Source organism: Siphateles boraxobius, unplaced genomic scaffold (genome assembly GCF_051911475.1).
Source record: "Siphateles boraxobius isolate OS27281-9 unplaced genomic scaffold, OSU_SipBor_1 41, whole genome shotgun sequence".
Taxonomy (NCBI): Eukaryota; Metazoa; Chordata; class Actinopteri; order Cypriniformes; family Leuciscidae; genus Siphateles; species Siphateles boraxobius.
In genome coordinates, this window is record NW_027509042.1 from 4436795 (window position 1) to 4456217 (window position 19423).

Genomic DNA, 19423 nt, shown 5'->3' on the forward strand with positions numbered 1-19423 from the left:
TTTAATTATTTATATTTATTGTAAGGTTTAGCCGTGTAAATAAACTAGTTCGACAGGTTATCAGTCCCATTTTACCTCCTCCATCAGAGGGGTTATGTGTCTTTAGTGCTAATAGGGTTAATAGCTACTATCGCTCCAATTAGAGCACGCATGGCGGTGTGTCTCTCGGGCGTTTGACGTACATCAGGAGCGGAGGGCAGGTGCGATTGCTCCCGCTGTGGCCTGACCTGTCACCCAATGGTGAATTATTCCACACCTGCCGCGGCAGAATAGTTTAGAGGTGATGAATCGCCTCGGTACTTGGCAGGCGGTGTGAATTTCATTTCCCCCCCAACCAGCGGTTGTCTTGTTTTTCCCCATGCCGTGTGGAAACTCTGTTCCTATTGAGCCAGAGCGCGTCCTTTTTGCCACGTGTCTCCTGACAGTTCTATTACGAAGAAAAATGAACAGGAGACATTAACCGTGCTGTCCTGCCACTGTGGCTTCAGAAAACTACCTGTGAATAGAGCGACTGAAGCAGCCGTAGTGCCTTCGGGTTATTAGATTAAAAGCAATCAGCCAATTGAGGCAGTGTGTTACAATGATTTTACCATGGGTAAGAGGTGATCTTGGGCACAATCCTAGGTAAAATCACAGTGCACATGGCCATTAATGAAGTATTGCAATATGATGATAAAATTCACCAATATTCAATGAATGCATGTTATTCATAATATAATCAGAATAAATTGTAGCACTATTCTTTACAGTCCTGTTCCCTGGCTTTCCAGTAGCTCAAACAGTAGAGCGTTGGCGCTAGCAACGCCAAGGTCATGGGTTAGATTTCCAGGGAAAGCAAGAACTGACAAAATGTAATATGTGTACCTTAAATGCAATTTGAGTCGCTTTGGATAAAAGCAAATGCATAAATGTAAATGTTCCCCATGTACTTATTATAGTAAATACAATAACTGGGTAATAACTAGGTACTAAATCTACCCCTAAACCTAACCGTATTTATATTAACCAGTACTTTCTTAGGTAAGTACAATGTAAGTACACGTACTGTAAAATAAAGTGCAACCGAATAAACCATTCTCAACAAGTACCATTTTAGCTAGTTCGACAGTTAGTGCACTGGTCAATAGGCCAATTCTAGTACTGTCCCATTCCAGAACACTGAAATGTTCGTTCCCTAAAACATCTCACAGTGCTGAACTACTCTGTTTCTTCCATATGGCAGTAAAAGTATATGAGTAATATGTTATTAGGCTCTTCCTAATTCAGCCTGTGATCATTTGCTGGAAATGTCATAATGTTTTCCAGGTAATCATGTACCTGAAACTCATGCCAGTGCTCAAACACTTCACAAAGCCCTTCATCTGCATCATTCATCTCTCCCGTGTTCACACAAATGTGCTTTACAGAACTATAATGTCAACGCATTATATAGGTCTATCATTCAGATTTAAGATTCTGTAAAAATGTTTACAGGGACAATCATTTTGATTTATTTAGACTATCTCCCTTTATTTCCCTTTGCAAAAATACAGCAGAGCCATGGTCTGTATACATATGCTATACACATATACACACACACACACACACACACACAGACACGTGCATATGATATATACAGTATGTATCACAGGAATAAAAACTTATTCCTAAGAATAAAAACTTTGCATCAGGAATAAAATTAAATGTATAAAAATAGAAACCTGCTGTTTAAAATTGTAATATTTCACAATATTCAGTGTCACATGATCCTTCAGAAATCATATGATCAAATCATAATATGATTTGCTGCTCAAAAAACATTTCTTATTCTTATCAATGTGTTATCTTCATATGTTTGTGAAAACTGTGATTATCTGATGAATAGAAAGTTCAAAAGAACAGCATTTGTTGTAAATACAAACTTTATAAAAGTTTTTACTGTCAATTTTGATGCTGAATAAAAAAATGATTCTTGAACTGTAGCGTACATCAGAATTGTTCTCACCTCCTCCTCTCACCAAATCCCTGGTTATCCCTGTAATATAAGAGATCAGAGTTGGAGATAGATATCCTGCTGGACTGTTGTTGTTGACACACGTCTCATATTAAAGGGGCCTTTTCCTTCAGCATTATGATTACCTTCATCGCCTTGGGCTAAAGTGTAATAATAAAATATATTTGTGCAGCAACCTTAAAACACTTTTCTGCCTATCATTATCTGCACTCCATTCCCCCTCCATGCAAAATGATTATAACCGACTACCACGTCACAAAACCTATTTCGATATAAATTCTTATTAGCATAATTTTCACCTTCACTTCAAAAAAACAATGCATTTACTGTACATACACAATATCTGTGACAGTTCGGGGCTCTCAGATCAGTGGAGGCAGGTGAACGCTTTTATACAGGCCTTCGAAACAAAACAGGATTACATTTAAAAGAATTTTGTTGTCATGTTTTCGCCTAAATCAAGCAAATTAATAACATTAATAAATAACAAAGTCAAATTACTGTCAAATGAATAAATTAAGGCAAGTTCTAAGAGGCTCTGCTAAGAAAAGGGGATTGAATAAATATTAATTTTAATTTATTCTGAGACGGTGTGTTCTAAATTTGTACATTGATTGTGGCATTATTACCTTGTTCTTCTGGATATAATTCATTCTGTCAATAAAAATCCCATGTTCAAAGTCAACTGGGATATCTCTGACTGAGTGTAAATACTTGTCACCTTGATTTATGAGAACACATCATAGGCCAAGTTTTAATTGCTGATCTTCTCAAATAGGCAGAACATTGAGATTTTTGAGAGAGAGAGAAAGACATGCATCGAGTTTAAGGCAGGATGGAATTATCCTCAGTCAAACAGAAAGAGACTGGAGAATGGAGAAAACATCATAGGCAGGGGTTTGAAAGGTGAGCGCAGGCTTTGATAACTGTCTGACTTCTGCTTCTGTAATACTTTTCATCCTTTCAAAGAATCCTTTCAAAGTTGCAGAAAACATTCTATAGTTTGGGTCAACTTGAGTTGGTTGATAATGTTGATGGCAGCTGTCAGTAACTTAATGAGAAGACCACTGGAAATACTCTGATAAAAAAAAGTGCATTAAATTGCATTCAACCCAGTAAATAAACAATTTTATGTATAAGAAGTCTTCATGAAATCCATTTACAACCCATTTGATGAAACATGAATAACTGCAAATTAATTTTGTTTATTGTATATTCCTAAACTCAACCAAATTAAGCCTTTTTTAAAGATTTACGCTATTTCATACATAGTAAAATTCCATAAAATTAAATTGAATAATCCTTACATATTTTAATTGAATAAGGATTGTTCAATTATTCAATTAAAAGGATCATTCAATTCAAATTGATGGATTTTTACTATTAATTAAATTGCATAAATCTTTTTTTTTTTAAGGCTTAACACTTTTTTGAGAGTACAATGTGTTTCAGGGTCCACTTGAGCACAAACAGAAACAACATTAGGCTACTATTCTCGATAAAAAAAAATTGAAAAGATGCATGCTTATTATCAACAGGGGAATAAAGCTTCAATTATGTCTATCTGCTGAATTTTTATGAGTTTAGAGGAGCATATTAAAATATTTGAAAGAGAAACATAGATTCATTTGGGTCTCTGGGAATCTCAAAAGAACACGAAGCTCAGCATGCAATATTAAAAATGTATTTCAGTCACACTTTCTTATTTCTTTCTCTTTCTAAGGTCACTCTTCTCATCCTGAACTTTCTGTTTTCTAATCCTCAATTCACATCTCACTGACTCACTCAGCTTCTCTCCACATGCTGTTTACCTGGCCTGGTGCTTTGGCCACTCTTCAGAAGGATGAGCCAGTGTCAGTCAACACGGTTGCTCGATAATCTTTATCCACTCACCGCCCGTTCCAGCCCTGCCCAGAGCGAGAAACAGGGGCAGACTGTGTCTGGGGGGAAGATTTAATGCGCTCTCCTCCTGATTTTATTACATCCCCAGACCAACATCATCTCTCTTGACCTTGAACTTTGCCGCTTTCCCCGCTGAGACCCCCACAATCCTGTGCGCATCAAGCTCATAGTCACATCTTACCTGATTCTCTGGTTTATGACACACACACACACACTCAGTAATCATCTGACACACGCTCTAGTCATCTTCCCATCAGCTCAATTTAGCCTTCACTGACTGATGTGTCATATTATAGCTTATTGACATGAGTTCTCTATAATATTACATCCATAACTATAAATGTTTCTTGGTCCGTGTAATGGGACTCTTTCTGGGTCAGCATAGCCTTGGTAGGTTCAGTAAGACCATAATGGGACCTCAAATCTGGATTGAAAATGAAAAAACAAATGTTTTACAAGCTCAAAGGTAGTCCGGGCATGTTCTTTGGTAATACAAGAGACTCATTTACCATCGATACCCTTGTTGGTTTATGAACAGGAGCTAGTATTGAGTGTTCATCCACTGCCATCTTGTGGTCGGTTTGAAATCCTGCACCACATTTTTATACAATGTTCTTATAGGGATAGTTCACCGAAAAATTTCATTACTTACTCACTTTCAATTTGTTCCACAGCTGTATGAGTTTCTTTCTTCTGCTGAACACAAAAGAAGATATTTTAAAGATTGGTAACCAGACAGTTGATGGTCGCCGTTGACTTCCATAGTAGGAAAAAATACTATGGAAGTCAATGGCTTCAACCAACTGTCTGGTTAACAATAAACAACAAATGAACGTTTAAAATTGTGTAACTGCAGCAGATACAACACTAGCCTTACGGTAGGCTACCGTATTGACCATGCCGTTTAAAAAACAGTGGCATCGGCAGTATTTTGAAGCCTTACTCTACCGTAGCCTATCGGTATGCGTGCAGTATCCAAACATGTCATTTAGATATTTTACTACTAACAAAAAATGATACCAGTTTAAAATGTTTACCAAATGTTACAGGTTTACCTAATGGTTTGTTGAGCAGCTGGATTCAATTATTGTAAAATGTATTAGGCTACAATGAAGGAGAAAATATGAAAATGTAACATCCTAATTTCATAATGAAAAAGTATTTTAGATGAGTAAATATAGCCTACGTAGGCTATATTTTTATGTAGGCAAAAGTCAATTCATAAATTCTTAACATTTGCATGTTATTTGGACATAATAAATAAATCTCGTAGACCAGTGAATAACATTATGGGTTGAAGTAGGACACACTCATGTTTTAGTCTAGTTTGCTGTGTTAAATGAGTGCACAAAAACTATCTTGGAAATCTGAAAATTTCACTTCAGGAAAGAGTTGTAACTTAGATCCATGACCATTTAACAAACTTTAATAAATACCATTAACTACAGGTCCGTCCTACTAACGAAGCTTCTATTTTCTCCCTTATGAATCTTTAAGCAGGAAGGTGCGGGGTGGTGAACTATGTTTCCCAGAGTGCATCGCGCTGACAGTTTCTTCCTCGCGACAAAAATGGCGGCTCCTTTAACATTCCTGCTGATAGTGGCTGTGACAATAAGAGCTGTTTTATTCCGATCCAGTTTGGCAGAATTAATTTCAGAAAGGGTCGAGGTGGTGTCGCCGTTGAATGCGTGGAAACGAGGTTTGTTCTTGTATATTTCTGTATGAGAAGGATGTATTACTGATGATTTGTTCTTGCATGGCAGCCTCATTGCTGAGCTGTCAAATGAAGACATGCTTTGAAGATTTTGACTGCATATCACGTTCACATGTTGTATTTCTAAGTTAATTTTTGTTAATAACTTTATTGTTCACTGTAATATCACATCTCAAATGTTCAGGATCAATAGAATATGCAATTTTGGACTCCACAGCTAACGTTAGTTGTGGCACCCACCTTAATATATTTACACTTACAGTTTGTTTTGTGTTGCATTGATTGCTTTTTTGCAAATTTTTTTTTTTTTTCAGTTTGATTTTGCATGTGACCATCATCCATGTTATTGTTATATACAAACAGTGTGGATAATATTGATTAACTGGAGTCCACATTGAAGTGAAGTGATGTGATTTTTGACCTTACACCTGACAATAGTATTAGTTATTGCACTTCCCTGCATGTGATTTATTGATTTATTATTATAATTATAAATTCATATAATTTAAATAAATGTACATTTTAATCTAATTGTTTTCTTTCTTTGATCAACATTAGGATTATTTTTAAGACAATTCTTTCATTTAAGTAGTTCTGTTTAAGTATTCTAATTATTATAATACATGCTGTTCTTTTAAACTGTATGTACAGTATAATAATTATACAAGAATTGTTGTGTAAAATAGTATTAGATGGAGTATAGCATGTCACACTGTAGGACAGTGCTGTCATTGTCATTCAAATTCTTTATTTTAGTTGTTTAATGAATAATATGATTAATTTGTGGATTAAATAGTTGTGGAGGGTCTTGCCTTGTTGGATCTTGGGGTCTCGCCTTACTCAGGAGATGTGTTTCATGAAGTAAGTTCTATTTGAATTACACATCAGTGTCTATGTGATTGATCTGTTTTCTTTAAATTTTCAATTCTATTGTCAGATGTCAGTTTTTTTTGTTATTATTTCTTCCAGACACCCCTTATCATATACCTCTTTCATTTTGTGGTCGACTATGCAGAGCTTGTTTTTATGGTAAGTACTAAGTCCTTATTTTTGTTGTTTGTCTTTACTGTTTTCTTACAATATTGGACCGTGCAAAAAAGGCAAGTGGTAGCGACAATCCCAAATCCCAAACCACAGGTCAATATTGGGTCCGAAATTATTTATTATGTACATAAATGACACATGTAGGGGGACTAACCTCTTAAAATTTGTGATTTTTGCAGATGGTACCAATATTTTTTGTTCTGGGGAAAATCTTAAGCAGCTTTTGTGGGTGGTCACAGCAGAAATTAAAAAGTTGAATTGGTTTGACTTAAATAAATTATCGATAAATGTAGATAAAACTAAACTTATGCTGTTTGGAAAGCTTAAAACTGACACACAAGTAAAAGTACAAATTAATAATGTTAAAATAGAAATGGGTGTGATTCTGGATGACAAAATCTGTTGGAAACCCCATATCAAATATGTTAGAATAAATATAGCGCAGAGTATTGGAGTAATGGGGAAAGCAAGGCATGTATTGAGTAAAAAAGCACTTTATATTTTGTATTGTTCACTTGTGTTGCCTTACTTAAATTATTGTGTAGAAGGCCTACAAAACCACCTTACAAAACCACCTTACAAACATTGAGTACAATTCAAAAAAGAGCAATTAGGTTAGTAAATAAAGTGGGATACCATGAGCAAACCAGTTTATTGTTTTTAAAATTTCACACTCTAAAGTTTAATGATCTGGTTAAATTTAGGACTGCGCAAGTAATCTATAAAGCAATAAATAAACAGTTGCCTGGAAACATACAACAACTATTGACAACTATTCAGTATTCACCATTCAAAAGTATGTGTGTGGCGTGCTTTTGTGGAATGGTCTGAGTAATTCGATCAAACAAAGAGTTAACACGTTGCAATTTAAAAAAAGGTATAAAAGTTTTATATTTGATAAGTACAGAGGTGGTGAGGGAGAATGGAAACTCATAACTTGTAGCTAAAGCATGCTTGATAATGGTTTCTGTTTATGCTTCTTTATCTTAATTTCAGGATAAAGCATTAGTTATATTAGTAGGTTTTTTTCTGTATTATCTTAAATACTAAGTTGGATTTATCTTGTTCGTTTGTGATTTGGTTTGGGTAGTTAGTGGTAGGTCCTGATAAGTCTAGGGCTTCTACCTATCCCATTTCGAACAGGTTGATTATTATGCTATATATATATATATATATATATATATATATATATATATATATATATATATAATTGTTTTTAGGGGGGGGGGTGTGGTTTTACTTGGTTTTGTTTTTATTTTTTGGGATATTGCATACATATTGCTGTCTTTTTTATGTTTATTATTTTCTATTTTAATTGTTGTTCGAAATAAAGATTTCCTTCATTCATTCATTCATTCATTCAAATGTAATTTACTATGCAATTTTCTGTGCAATTTTCCAGTTAGTTGTAAATTTCAAACAAAAAGGGGTTTGGAGTAAAAAGATGTCATAACTCATAACAAGATGTTGAAGATGCAGAAAGTGTGTTTGAATGATAGAACTACGGTGTTTGTGTTTTGTGCAAACTTCACACATGTAAACTTACTCAAATAAGATTATATCTCCAGATAGCAGATGGAATCACAGCAGTGGCTCTTTATCTGTCAATCCAGACTTATAACAAGAATGTGGTAAGTTATAGCTTCATATTTGTGTATGTTTCAGAAGTTAGAGCCTATTCATTTATTATGTTTAGTTGTTATTATTAATTTTTTATTATTATGTTTTGGTATTTTTATTTTTGGATATATTAAAATATCTTTCATCTTGGTGTATCTTATAGTTTAGAAAACAGAAATATGCCTTGGAATCGGACCGGTATCCCGCCGACTGTTTGGAGCTCCTTCAGTCTCCTAAGGAGATGTTCTACATCCCTCTCAAAGTTGCCATGTTGTAAGTTCTGATCAAGCTTTAAATCAAGACTATCAACACTTTTTTCATTTAAAATAAAGCAACAATATGGTTTCAGCCAGAAAACTAAGGCATGCATTTTAATTTGACTAATTGTCTTCCAGTTATCTGTTGAACCCCTTCACCATCCTGTCTTGTGTGGCAAAGTCGACTTGTGGGCTGAACAATGCCATTATTGCGCTCTTCATTCTCTGTACATTAAAAGGTGAGTGTTTCCTTAATGCACTTAAAGATAAGCCAAACTTCTTAAAATCTAAACTTCCAGAGTATCGTGACTGTGTCTTGACATTGCGTCTTGATAGCATAGAGCCACTATACAAGCATTGTTTGCATGTGCGTACACTATTGTTCAAAAGTCAGGGGTCAATAAGATTTTTTTTAAAGAAATTAATACTTTTATTTAGCAAGGATATGTTAAAATGATCAGTAAAGACTTCAGGCCAGATTTACTAACAGCTTGTGCCAGCGAAAACCCTCTTTCGGCGTTAAAAAATGACTGTCAGGATTTACTAAAGACGCGGAGAAAAAATTGTGCTGAAAAGGCGTGGAGACAGTTATTTTCAGATGCTAAATTTATGGGAGAAGAGTATTTAAATGAATCATGCAAGGTGATTTCCTTCTGTTTGTGCTAGTCAATTTATTGGTATTTACGGCATCATTTACCGCCCCAAAAAAGCATGTCTCCTAAAGATCCGGCTGCGTCTGTTTGCGCTCGCACGCTATCCCTGTTTAGTAAATCTGGACCTGTATAATGTTACAAAAGAATTCAATTTGAAATACTTGCTCTTCTTTTTACTTTTCTATTTATCAAGAAACCTGAAACAATTGTTTTCAACATTAATAATAATAATAAGAAATGTTTCTTGAGCAGCAAATAAGCATATTATTATGATTTCTTGCGACACTGAAGTAATGATGCTGAAAATTCTGCTTTGCCATCAGTTATTTTAAATAATAATAGTAGTTTACAATATAACTGTTTTTACTGTATTTTTAATCAAATAAATCCATCCTGGATGAGCATAAGAGATTTATTTTTAAAACATCTTAGCGGCCCCAAACTTTTGAATGGTAGTGTGTAATATGCAAATATGCAAAGAAGTTGTAATGGTTATGAAGCATCACCAGTCTTATTCTGGAATGACAGAGATCAGCACACATCAATCGGAAACACATTTAGCTTCAACAGTCTTTGATTTGGGTAATTATTAAGAAATGGACAGCAGGTCATAAGTAACTACTATTTATAGAGCTTGGCATTATGTCTATAGATGTACAGGTTTACTGTGTATGGTGTTCTTGTCTTTATTTTTTTTAGGTAGTGCCTTGTTGAGCGGGATAATGTTGGCCTTGGCCACATATCAATCCATCTATCCTCTGACCCTGTTTGCTCCTGCACTACTGTTCCTCCTGCAGGTGAGAGTTAGAATTCAGTGCAGATACCATTTACATGACTATGACTACGTTTACATAATGGGTTTTCCAATAATAAGATTAAGGCCTTGAAGGCCCCATGAAATCAAAATGGAAGTGTTTTGATTTTTTTGTATGAATATGTTAGCCTTACTGTTATCTACAAGCTAGTGTGCGCCAAAACAATGACAAAATCGGATATAGAAGATAAACGCATTCAAAACTTCTCACTTCTCACATCTCTCACTTCCGCCAATATGATCAATGATTGTGATGACATCACTCTGCACTTCAGCTTCTTATCAGATTTTCTGTCCAATCGAGTGCCCTATGGAATCTGAAGCGTCCCGCCCCACTATAAACTATATATTGACGCTTAAGCTGTGGCTGAAATTGGTCACTTTTTCACACATTTACCATTTTCTATATGGTGGATGAATGGCACATAGTGCACTTCATAGGGCATAGGGAATTATTCAGACAGTGTAAATATGCTTTCCATTGGGGCGAATGAAGTCTGGTTTCTCATTAGTGTCACGTGAACTACCGCAGCGCTTACACAGTCTGCTCCGGTCCAGAGACACGATAGCACAGCGCGAGTCAGTGCAGATCTCAAAACTTATCGGACCCATTTGAATTCTACACAGAATACTATATATTTTAAAGCGATATGGAGGAGATTAGGAGGAAACTGCGGTTTTACCGAACGGTGAACCCTATTGGGCCTTTAACCACAGTAAGATGTTAACATGACACAAGAAAACCTCGTCACTCCCATTTACATGCAATTTTCATTATTGTATTTATACTTCACTAAGAAGTGTGGCTATTTTGACCGCTATTAAATACATACCCCAATGTACAGCATAAATGATGAACTCACATACAGTAGATATGTTACTGGCCACTGTTTTAATTTACTTATGTCAAATGCATAACACATTTCTATTTACGTATTGAACTTTTTTCAGTGATGTGCCTAAAACGGTCTTCATTTCGATGTTTTTGACCATCAATATACTGTTGTCCATGTTGTCAATGTTGTCCACATGAACTTGGTTTCTTCAGCACCCTAAAAATATGATGCCTTCTTTACTGTTATGGTTACATGTGTCCACATGCGCACTTTGGTCTGAGTGGATATAGATGCGATTTAAAGTGTTTACATGCCTGTTTATTGCGACTACAAACGGCACACGCCATATATTTTAATACGATTATGAGCTTAATTGCATCAATTTGATTGAAGTATTGTGTTTACTTGAGGTAAATTTTATTCGTCATATTGCCTAAATCTTTTTAAAGCCACAATATGAGGGCGCATGTAAACGGAGTCACTGATGACCAAAATGAAACCTCTCTCTGTGTGTCTCCCTTTCAGAGGTTGTATATCCCAGTGAACCTGAGGAGGAGCAGTTTCTGGTCCTTCACTCTTCAGTATGCGTTCATATATGTGGGCAGTCTGGTGGTGATCACTGGACTCTCTTTCTTTCTCCTGGGCTCCTGGGACTTCATCCCTTCTGTCTACGGATTCATGTCAGTCAGCAGTCATACATCGCACTCTGTTATGTTTCATCAAATACTTATCAGGGCTCACCGCTAAGATTTCTACTGGCCCTGTCGTGCCCCTCTTACTTGCCCTGCTAAAATTTTCACTGGCCCCATAACAAAATAATTAATAAAGTAAAAGAAAAGAAAAGGGGCCTATAAAATAAGCCTAGTATTGTTCTCATTATTTTTGATACATTGTAAGCTCGCGCTCGATCGGCCCAAAGTCCGGCATCCGACCAGCACGGAAGGTCTCTGCGTGTTACTGTCTTTTCTCGCGGCAAAGTACTTTTGGTTAAATTCAATACATTTTCTCATATATATTTTCTCGTTATTTCATCTGACTCCATAAATGAAAAGGTTTTAATGATATCCGTGTATCATTATATGTGAGCGATGTTTGACTATTCCTTTTAACTCTAATGAAAAGAATGTCAAAGTCAGTAAGAATAATCAAATATAACAATTTATTATGTCAGGTAAATGTATCATTACAATTTCATAATCAATTCAAAGATAATCAATGCAAAACATCAAATGCTTACCCGACATTAGAAATACGTGAGGCTGAGAGACCGCTGTCAGCCTCACGGGCTAATCTGAGACACAGAAAAGGCCCAGAGCCCCTTGCTGCATTCCTTTATATAGACAGACAATGGATATTTGAGGTAACACCTTTTGAGAACAGGAGGGTTTAACCATCCCACCCTCCTTTGTGTGCATGTTATCTCTAAACTCTTAAAAACCTTATTACCTTTTGTTTTACTTATTTTGGAAATGAGACATTTGTACCAGTCGCACTGAGACATTTCGAATGATACTAAACATGTATAATACTCGATGATAATCATTCACATTAAACCATTTAGATTCTTGGGTGAGTTTGGGTAATCTCTGCAAGATTGAAGAATGAGGGGGAGAAATGTAGATTAGGATGAGGGAGGTGAGGCCTTCGTCTCAATAGTGCACGAGGGGGAGTTCAATATGTTAATTTCGTTCCTCAAGTAGTTTTCCAGTCTTGCACCACAATGAATAAGGTTATGACACCAAAACGTACTAGATGAACTTATTTAAACAGTAAGTAATGACATGGGAACAAATAATCAAATTACGAGCAATAGTACAAATAAATATAACAGAACAAACATATAAATTAAATAAACAGTGCTTTTCAGGTTTTTCATGTAGGTTTAAACAGGAGATTTTCAGGTAGAGAAATTGAACTAGATCAACCTTTATTAAAGTTAATCAGTGAAGAGCAGTTAAAGATGCATAAATAATTTTTTGAAAAGATGAAAATATAAAAAGTTAATTAAATACTGTTATTTGAAATTATTTAAAAAAAATTAAAAGATACTTAAAATGTGAAATTAAACCCGCTTATGAAGTGGCAGCAAGTCACAGTTAATGAGTGCGTCATGAGATTCAACCGATTCATTCAAGCGGCTGATTCAGTCGTGTGTTACATACCGTCGTGTGTTGCTCAGAGATGCAAAACAGTGATGTGGACTTTGGTTTGTTTATTAAAGTGCACGTTGTATAAAATCAATGTCACGTTTGTAATCATGCTGATATTTGGAGAAAAACAGCGCTCTTCGTGTAATATTGGTTAACTATATTAAATTGTATAAATGTATAAGACATACAGGGGCGTTTTTGCCCCTTATCTTGAATATGGGGCGTTTTAAATGCATTTTAATAGACTAATCACGCCTAAAAAATGCACACTCTAAATGTGCACCCACGCTAGTCTAATCGACTAACTTAAATCACGTAACGTTAATGTATTCGTGCACTTAATGGGTGCGTCTTTGTTTGTTTTTTGTAAAGTGAGGGACATACTCGATAATGTCAGATCGTTAAATCAATAATTACGATCTCATAGACGATATCGCACACCCCTAACAGCACTGGTCCAATCGGGCAAGCTTCGTTCACACTGGCCCGGGCCATCGGACAGTCCTTATTGTCGAGCCCTGCTTACTCAGATATCAGTAAGTGTTTGTGTGTGTTTTCCCACAGATTTTCTGTTCCAGACCTCACTCCAAACATCGGACTCTTCTGGTACTTCTTCGCAGAGATGTTTGAGCACTTTCGTCTCTTTTTCATTTGCGTCTTCCAGATCAATGTCTTTTTTTACACCATCCCACTTTCCGTCAAACTCAAGTAGGTCCTGCGTATGGCTGAACATGAGCAATACATAAAGCAATGGTGTCATTTAGCATGTATAGCACGCTTATGGGTAAAATGTATTCAAACAGGGAGCATCCAGTATTCCTCATCTTCATGCAGATTGCCATCATCTCCATCTTTAAGTCGTACCCCACCGTGGGAGATGTCGCCCTCTACATGGCATTTTTGCCAGCCTGGAGTCACCTCTACCGATGTGAGTCTCATTTCATTTAAATATGTTAACAGGTTTCCTAATGAAAAAGGAAATTTGGGCATATCAAAAGGCTGTTGTCCTTTTTTAACAATAAAAGGTCACTAGAGAGCATTTAATTTCAAAAATTTGATTGAGTTATCATTTAGTCTGGAAATATTTTAAAATAGAATAGAATAGAAAACTGTTCCACAATATAATATTCCACAATATCACAGTTTTACTGTATTTTGTTCAAATAAATGCAGCCTTGGTGAGCATAAGGCTATGTTCACACTGTCAGTCCAAATCCAATTATTTGCGTATTCAATTGGAATCTGATCAAAATTATTTATTGTCCACACTGTGTATCGCAACTGTTCAGATCTGATTTGTGTCGCGTGGCGCTCTTTCTCTTTCTTGTACTTTCTCTTTCACGCTCTTTTGTTTTCCATAATATCTTCATACTATGTCAGTGATGTTGCATTAGTTGGCATACAACAAAAACAACAACAGCAACGTAGAGCGGTTTGCAATACAGATGTTGTCTTATTTACAACATGACAATATGTAGCCAGCTTTATTCCGTGCCGTCGTCTCCGCCGGTTTCAAAACCTGTAATGCTTTAATTTTCAACAACACTACCTTATTTCTGCAGCAGCTTTCAGCATGTTTCTTATAACATCATCGGACATGTTTACATGAATTAATAAAATGTGGAGTATATATTCAATACTGTGTCATTAGCCTGACGTCGTCATACTCAGATTCTAGTCAGAATGTGATTGGGCATACTGCTCCATTGGGCTGTGATTATGGGGCGTTTCATCCGAACCAGGAAAAAAAATGCCTCTGCAATGCCAATTGGATAGACCGAATCCCGTTGGAAGGACGGCTTTCTGATCGACAAATGCCTTGATCGCGGTTCTCTGTTCCTCTTTTAAAATTAATGTGCTGTCTACATCTTTTATAACAGACGCGATGGCTGAATCTACACATAAATTCTCCACCGGCAGCCATTCTTTGTTGTAAACGAATTCAACCCAAGTTCTCTTTGGTGACATGGATGGTTACGTTCCCGTTGCTCATCTGTCCATCATCGTGTAAAGCCCACCCTGACAATTTGATTGGTCCAAACTATTTTTGTTCGGGCATAATAGCTCCTCAATGGATCGAGTCCAGACCGAACTTCCCGACCTAAAAATTTTGTGGGCGGGGTTCGTGCTGGCATCCAGGCTACTGTGTCATATATTTAGCACTTTTCCAAAGCACCTTTACAAAGAATGTGTGTACTATTTTCAGTACTATTTTCACATTTTCTGCAGCGATTTTGTAGATTATTTTGAATAAAAAAAAATCTTTGATGTTCTAAAAGGGGGGTTTCACAGTGATGCAAAAAACATTTCAGGGAACAGTCTTAACCATTTTTCCATGTTAACCATGTTTTTTTTTTTTTAACGGGAAGAACATTTATAAATTCTACAGAACCTTTTTCATCTATAAAGAACCGTTTGTGTGATGGAAACGTTACATAGAGTTTCCTCACAAAACCACTGATGTCAATACAGAAATTTTATTTTTAAGAGTGCATGACTTATATTGGCAGACAAACTTTGTGAAACGCACGCTTAAAAAGATGTGCACTCTATTTGTTTTTGTGCAAGTGGAGTGAGTTGAAATCTGCTAGCTAGCTTTTTAATGAAATCAGATCCATGTATTGAATTGTAGAAATGAGTGTTTTTTTTCTTTTCTTTCTCTATCTCAGTTTTGAGAAACATCTTTCTGGTGTCATGTGTGCTGTTGGCATGCTCAGCGCTCTTTCCTGTACTCTGGCATCTGTGGATATACGCTGGGAGTGCCAACTCTAATTTCTACTACGCCATCACATTGCTCTTCAACTTTGGACAGGTAAAGGGTCCCATCTTGACAAACCACTTCACCGAAAAGCAATATTGATATGTTAATCAACAAGTCTTTCATGCCCATTACACATTGTACAATTTTGGGATGTCCCAGACAAAAGACGACCAATAGTGGCCATTTCCGGTAGTCTTTGCTCTGGTCCTACGTGATACAGAGAGAGAGGTTCAAAGACGGCTGTTGTCACGGTCTTGAGACCAAAGTTAGCAGTCAGAACAGCGTCAGAAATTTAGCATGATCATCTCACAGTGTGTTTGCTGCTATGACCGACGTCTACTGACTAGCCAGTAAAAATGCAACATGAAATGGCGTATTGATCAACACGACATGACGCTAAAACTTAAAACTACTTACATCAAGCCCTGTGTGTTCTTTCGCTTCCTCCTCTTTTTTTATCACATAAAAAGCACAATTGCCAAAGTTTGATTCATCTTGCTCTATTTGTTTACCAGTAGCACATGCTGATGAAATTTTATTCTTCTATACTAACTTGTGTCGTAGTCTACGATTCAATAGGTGTCATCATCGAACAGTCTAGTCTACATATATGTCGTACCAAAGTTTATTAGATCCGTGTCGTACAATGTCATTTGTAATGATCTTATAAGATTGCTGAAATCACACAGTCTGTAGAAGGCATAAATCAGGGGTGCCCAATCCTGTTACTGGAAATCTTCCTAACTGAAGAGTTCAGATCTAACACTGATCAAACACACGTCTGTAATTATCAAGAGCTCCTGAAGATCTTATTGAGCTGCTTCAGTTGTGTTTGATCAGGGTTGTAGCTGAGCTTGGCAGGAAGCTAGATCTCCAAGAACAGGATTGGGCACCCCTACTTTAAGGTAACAAAAAAGGAAGTTTTCTTAGCCTCAAGATAGAGTCAGTTTCTATGCTAATTAGACCATGGCAGAAGCCTGTCATGCCAGATATTTTCCTGTACTCATGGAAGTAGTACACAAAACCTGGTGTCAGGTTGCAAGAAAGATTCCAAAAAGAAGGGCCTATTGAAATGTGTAACAAAAAAAACTAGTAAAATAATGGTTAACCGCAAAAATAGCCATCCACTCCTAGCTTTTGATGATTGAAACCTTTGGATTGAAACACGATAGTGTTTACAGCTACTTGACTTACAAATTGTGAGTGGAAAAATCGCTGTAGCAACGAGGTTTCATAATTCATTAACTTGTATTAGTTTCAGCTGAACAGTCCCGTATTAGGTTTACCAGGACCGCTGGCAGCACGCCTTACACATGAGGCACGTGCACCTCACGTCTGCTTCACAGTGTGACAACAAACCCCTCATTTTTTGTAGAGAAATTCAACTTGACGTCTGGGATTTTAAAGCATGTGGTTTCCTCTATAAATGACCTTTTCAACACATATTTGTCACAGTTTGCACTCATAACGAAACTGAAAGTTCATTTAGTGAGTACTATGAAAATTCACAGTAAAGTTTACAGACTACATGAACCAATGTCATGTGTGTTTTTGCCACCACAGATCCTCCTGGTATCAGATTATTTCTACGCCTACCTGCGTCGAGAACATCACCTGACGCACGGCCTCTACCTGAAGAAGGAAGATGGCACTGAAGCCACTCTTGTGTTGAAGTGATCTTCTTTCACGGGACTAAGAGATCTCACCGACTGCCTCACACTCCCAATATCTTTACTTGTTTTTTATTTAACTTTCCATTCACACTAGTTTTTTTTCCCCAGGTCTTTTAACTTCACCTCAATTTCCCTCTCCTTTCTTTTTTCAAAACCTGTTCCTTTCTTTTGCAAATTTGAGAGTTTTACCTTATGTTTGGATGTTGACACCCCCTCTTGGACCAAAGCTGTTTTGTAAGAGACTTTTCTGATAATGGGACTGACTGAAGGCATGTGATGATACAGGAACTTTGCTTTTACTTTATTCGGTTCCCTTGAATGATGCATTGAAAAAGAGGTGGAGAGAATGGTTATTTTCACTTTTGCTTTGCTTGTTGTCTGTCTTTGTTTCAAAGGATTTGCTTCCTTTATTAAACTCCTTTCAAACAGCGGGGTTGTTTAGTTGGACGTGCAGTTTGAAGTCATGGTCAGCAGAGGGTATAACATGAATGTGCAGTGATGGTACACACTTTGACTGCAGAGAGCTCAAAATGACAGACCCCTCAGAGCCTTTGTGGACGTTTAGCAGAACATGAAGTATGTTCGAATGTTCTTTGAATGCTTTTCTTGGCTTCACTTGCTTTTCTTTTCTGGATTTGGTGCTTTTTTTGTACGACAGTTTTGTTTGTTTTACGTTATTACAGAATGAGGGATTAAACTGCACTGCAATTTTATTTATTATTTTTATTGGCGATGATTTGAATTGTGTTCATTTTTCTGATTAATGATTTCCTTGGGATTAGGAATTCACCGTCTGGATTCACGTAGATCTGTGCTTTTGATCTTACTCCAGGGCACACCTGTACGACTCAGCTATCTTGTGGTTAGACCTTCCTTGTAGTCCTTAAATGATCAAATTTTCCATTGCCTGTGTTGTTTCCAGACTCCTTTAATAATCCGCCCTTTGGCCAGGTAGGAAGGTGTAGACATCCGGGTGGCTTTGATTATGAGGTCACCTGATCCAAAGTCTAGTGTGTGGCAGTCATCTCTAAAGTCATAAAGATATAGATACTAATCGTTTACAAACAAAAGCTACCTTACCTTTTTTGACCTTATATGACATACTTACTATATAACGCAAACATATTTTCCTTAAACCACTAAATTGGCATCAGTATTTTATATCATACTGTTACTAACAGGAAAATAATTTAAAAACTTGTAATCATTTTTGTCTTGATTTTGAGTATAAATAAGCTTAATTTTCAATTAAGTTTACTTTTCTTAACATATTGGCAAATAGTCTACTTTATTTTCTATATTAAGCCTCACTTTTTTGTTAACTTAAGAACTAAACTTTGTGCTATATATTTTATTTCTTATATCTTATTTTATATATTGTGGATATTTAGATATTGTTACTCGAAATCAAGACCGAAACACTGATTAAGGTTTTTTTTTTTTTTTGTATAATCATTATCATTTTGACTGAAGGTTCTGACCTTAACCGACCAGTTTCCCCTGTTTTACCTTGGATGAACAAGGTTACGTAAACTTAACGTCATTAATATGCTATTGGTACCAGAAACAATCGAATGGACTGGGAACTGTGAAAATCTTGGCACGATTAAGGGCTTTTCTCCTGCTTGCATCATAGGTGGAACTGCAGGGAATCTTTTAAGTTGTTAATGAAATTTTTAATTCCACTTTTTTTCAGGATCCTCATTTTGAATGCCTACCAGCGGTTCATAAATGTTCACACTGAAGTATTACGCATTACATGACCTCCATTTCACATTACTCTGGTTCCCCATTCGGTCTGAAAGGAGTTTGGGCCGTTTAGGATGTCAAGACACTGATTTTAAATGATTTGTAAATTATGTTGTGATTTAAATGCCAATAAAGATTATTTCTCAGTTGTGTTGTTTTGTTAAAAGTACATGCTGATTCTTGATTTAAGAGATTTAGCCTGTCATGGGTTTTCCTGGAGAAACAAGAAGTGTAATCTCTCATGTCAGCAGGAATTG

General features: G+C 36.3%; 1 protein-coding gene across 1 annotated transcript; it reads left to right on the top strand.

The window, feature by feature from the left end:
• Window positions 1–5399: 5399 nt before the first annotated feature.
• On the top strand, window positions 5400–19312 carry pigu (phosphatidylinositol glycan anchor biosynthesis, class U). Its single transcript, XM_077197873.1, has 12 exons — window positions 5400–5594; window positions 6406–6470; window positions 6579–6638; window positions 8222–8284; window positions 8437–8546; window positions 8669–8769; window positions 9883–9980; window positions 11359–11513; window positions 13548–13691; window positions 13787–13911; window positions 15653–15795; window positions 17308–19312. Exons 1-12 carry the CDS (start codon window positions 5417–5419, stop codon window positions 17419–17421), a joined length of 1356 nt encoding a protein of 451 aa, XP_077053988.1. The 5' UTR covers window positions 5400–5416; the 3' UTR covers window positions 17422–19312.
• The last annotated feature ends 111 nt before the right edge of the window (window positions 19313–19423 follow it).

Excerpts from the sequence above, each read along its gene's own strand:
- pigu (XM_077197873.1), top strand. The coding sequence starts at position 5,417 with ATGTTTCCCAGAGTGCATCGCGCTGACAGTTTCTTCCTCGCGACAAAA. Across the intron at positions 5,595-6,405 it reads GTTGAATGCGTGGAAACGAG|TTGTGGAGGGTCTTGCCTTG; the intron begins GTTTGTTCTTGT and ends TGGATTAAATAG. Across the intron at positions 6,471-6,578 it reads CAGGAGATGTGTTTCATGAA|ACACCCCTTATCATATACCT; the intron begins GTAAGTTCTATT and ends TATTTCTTCCAG.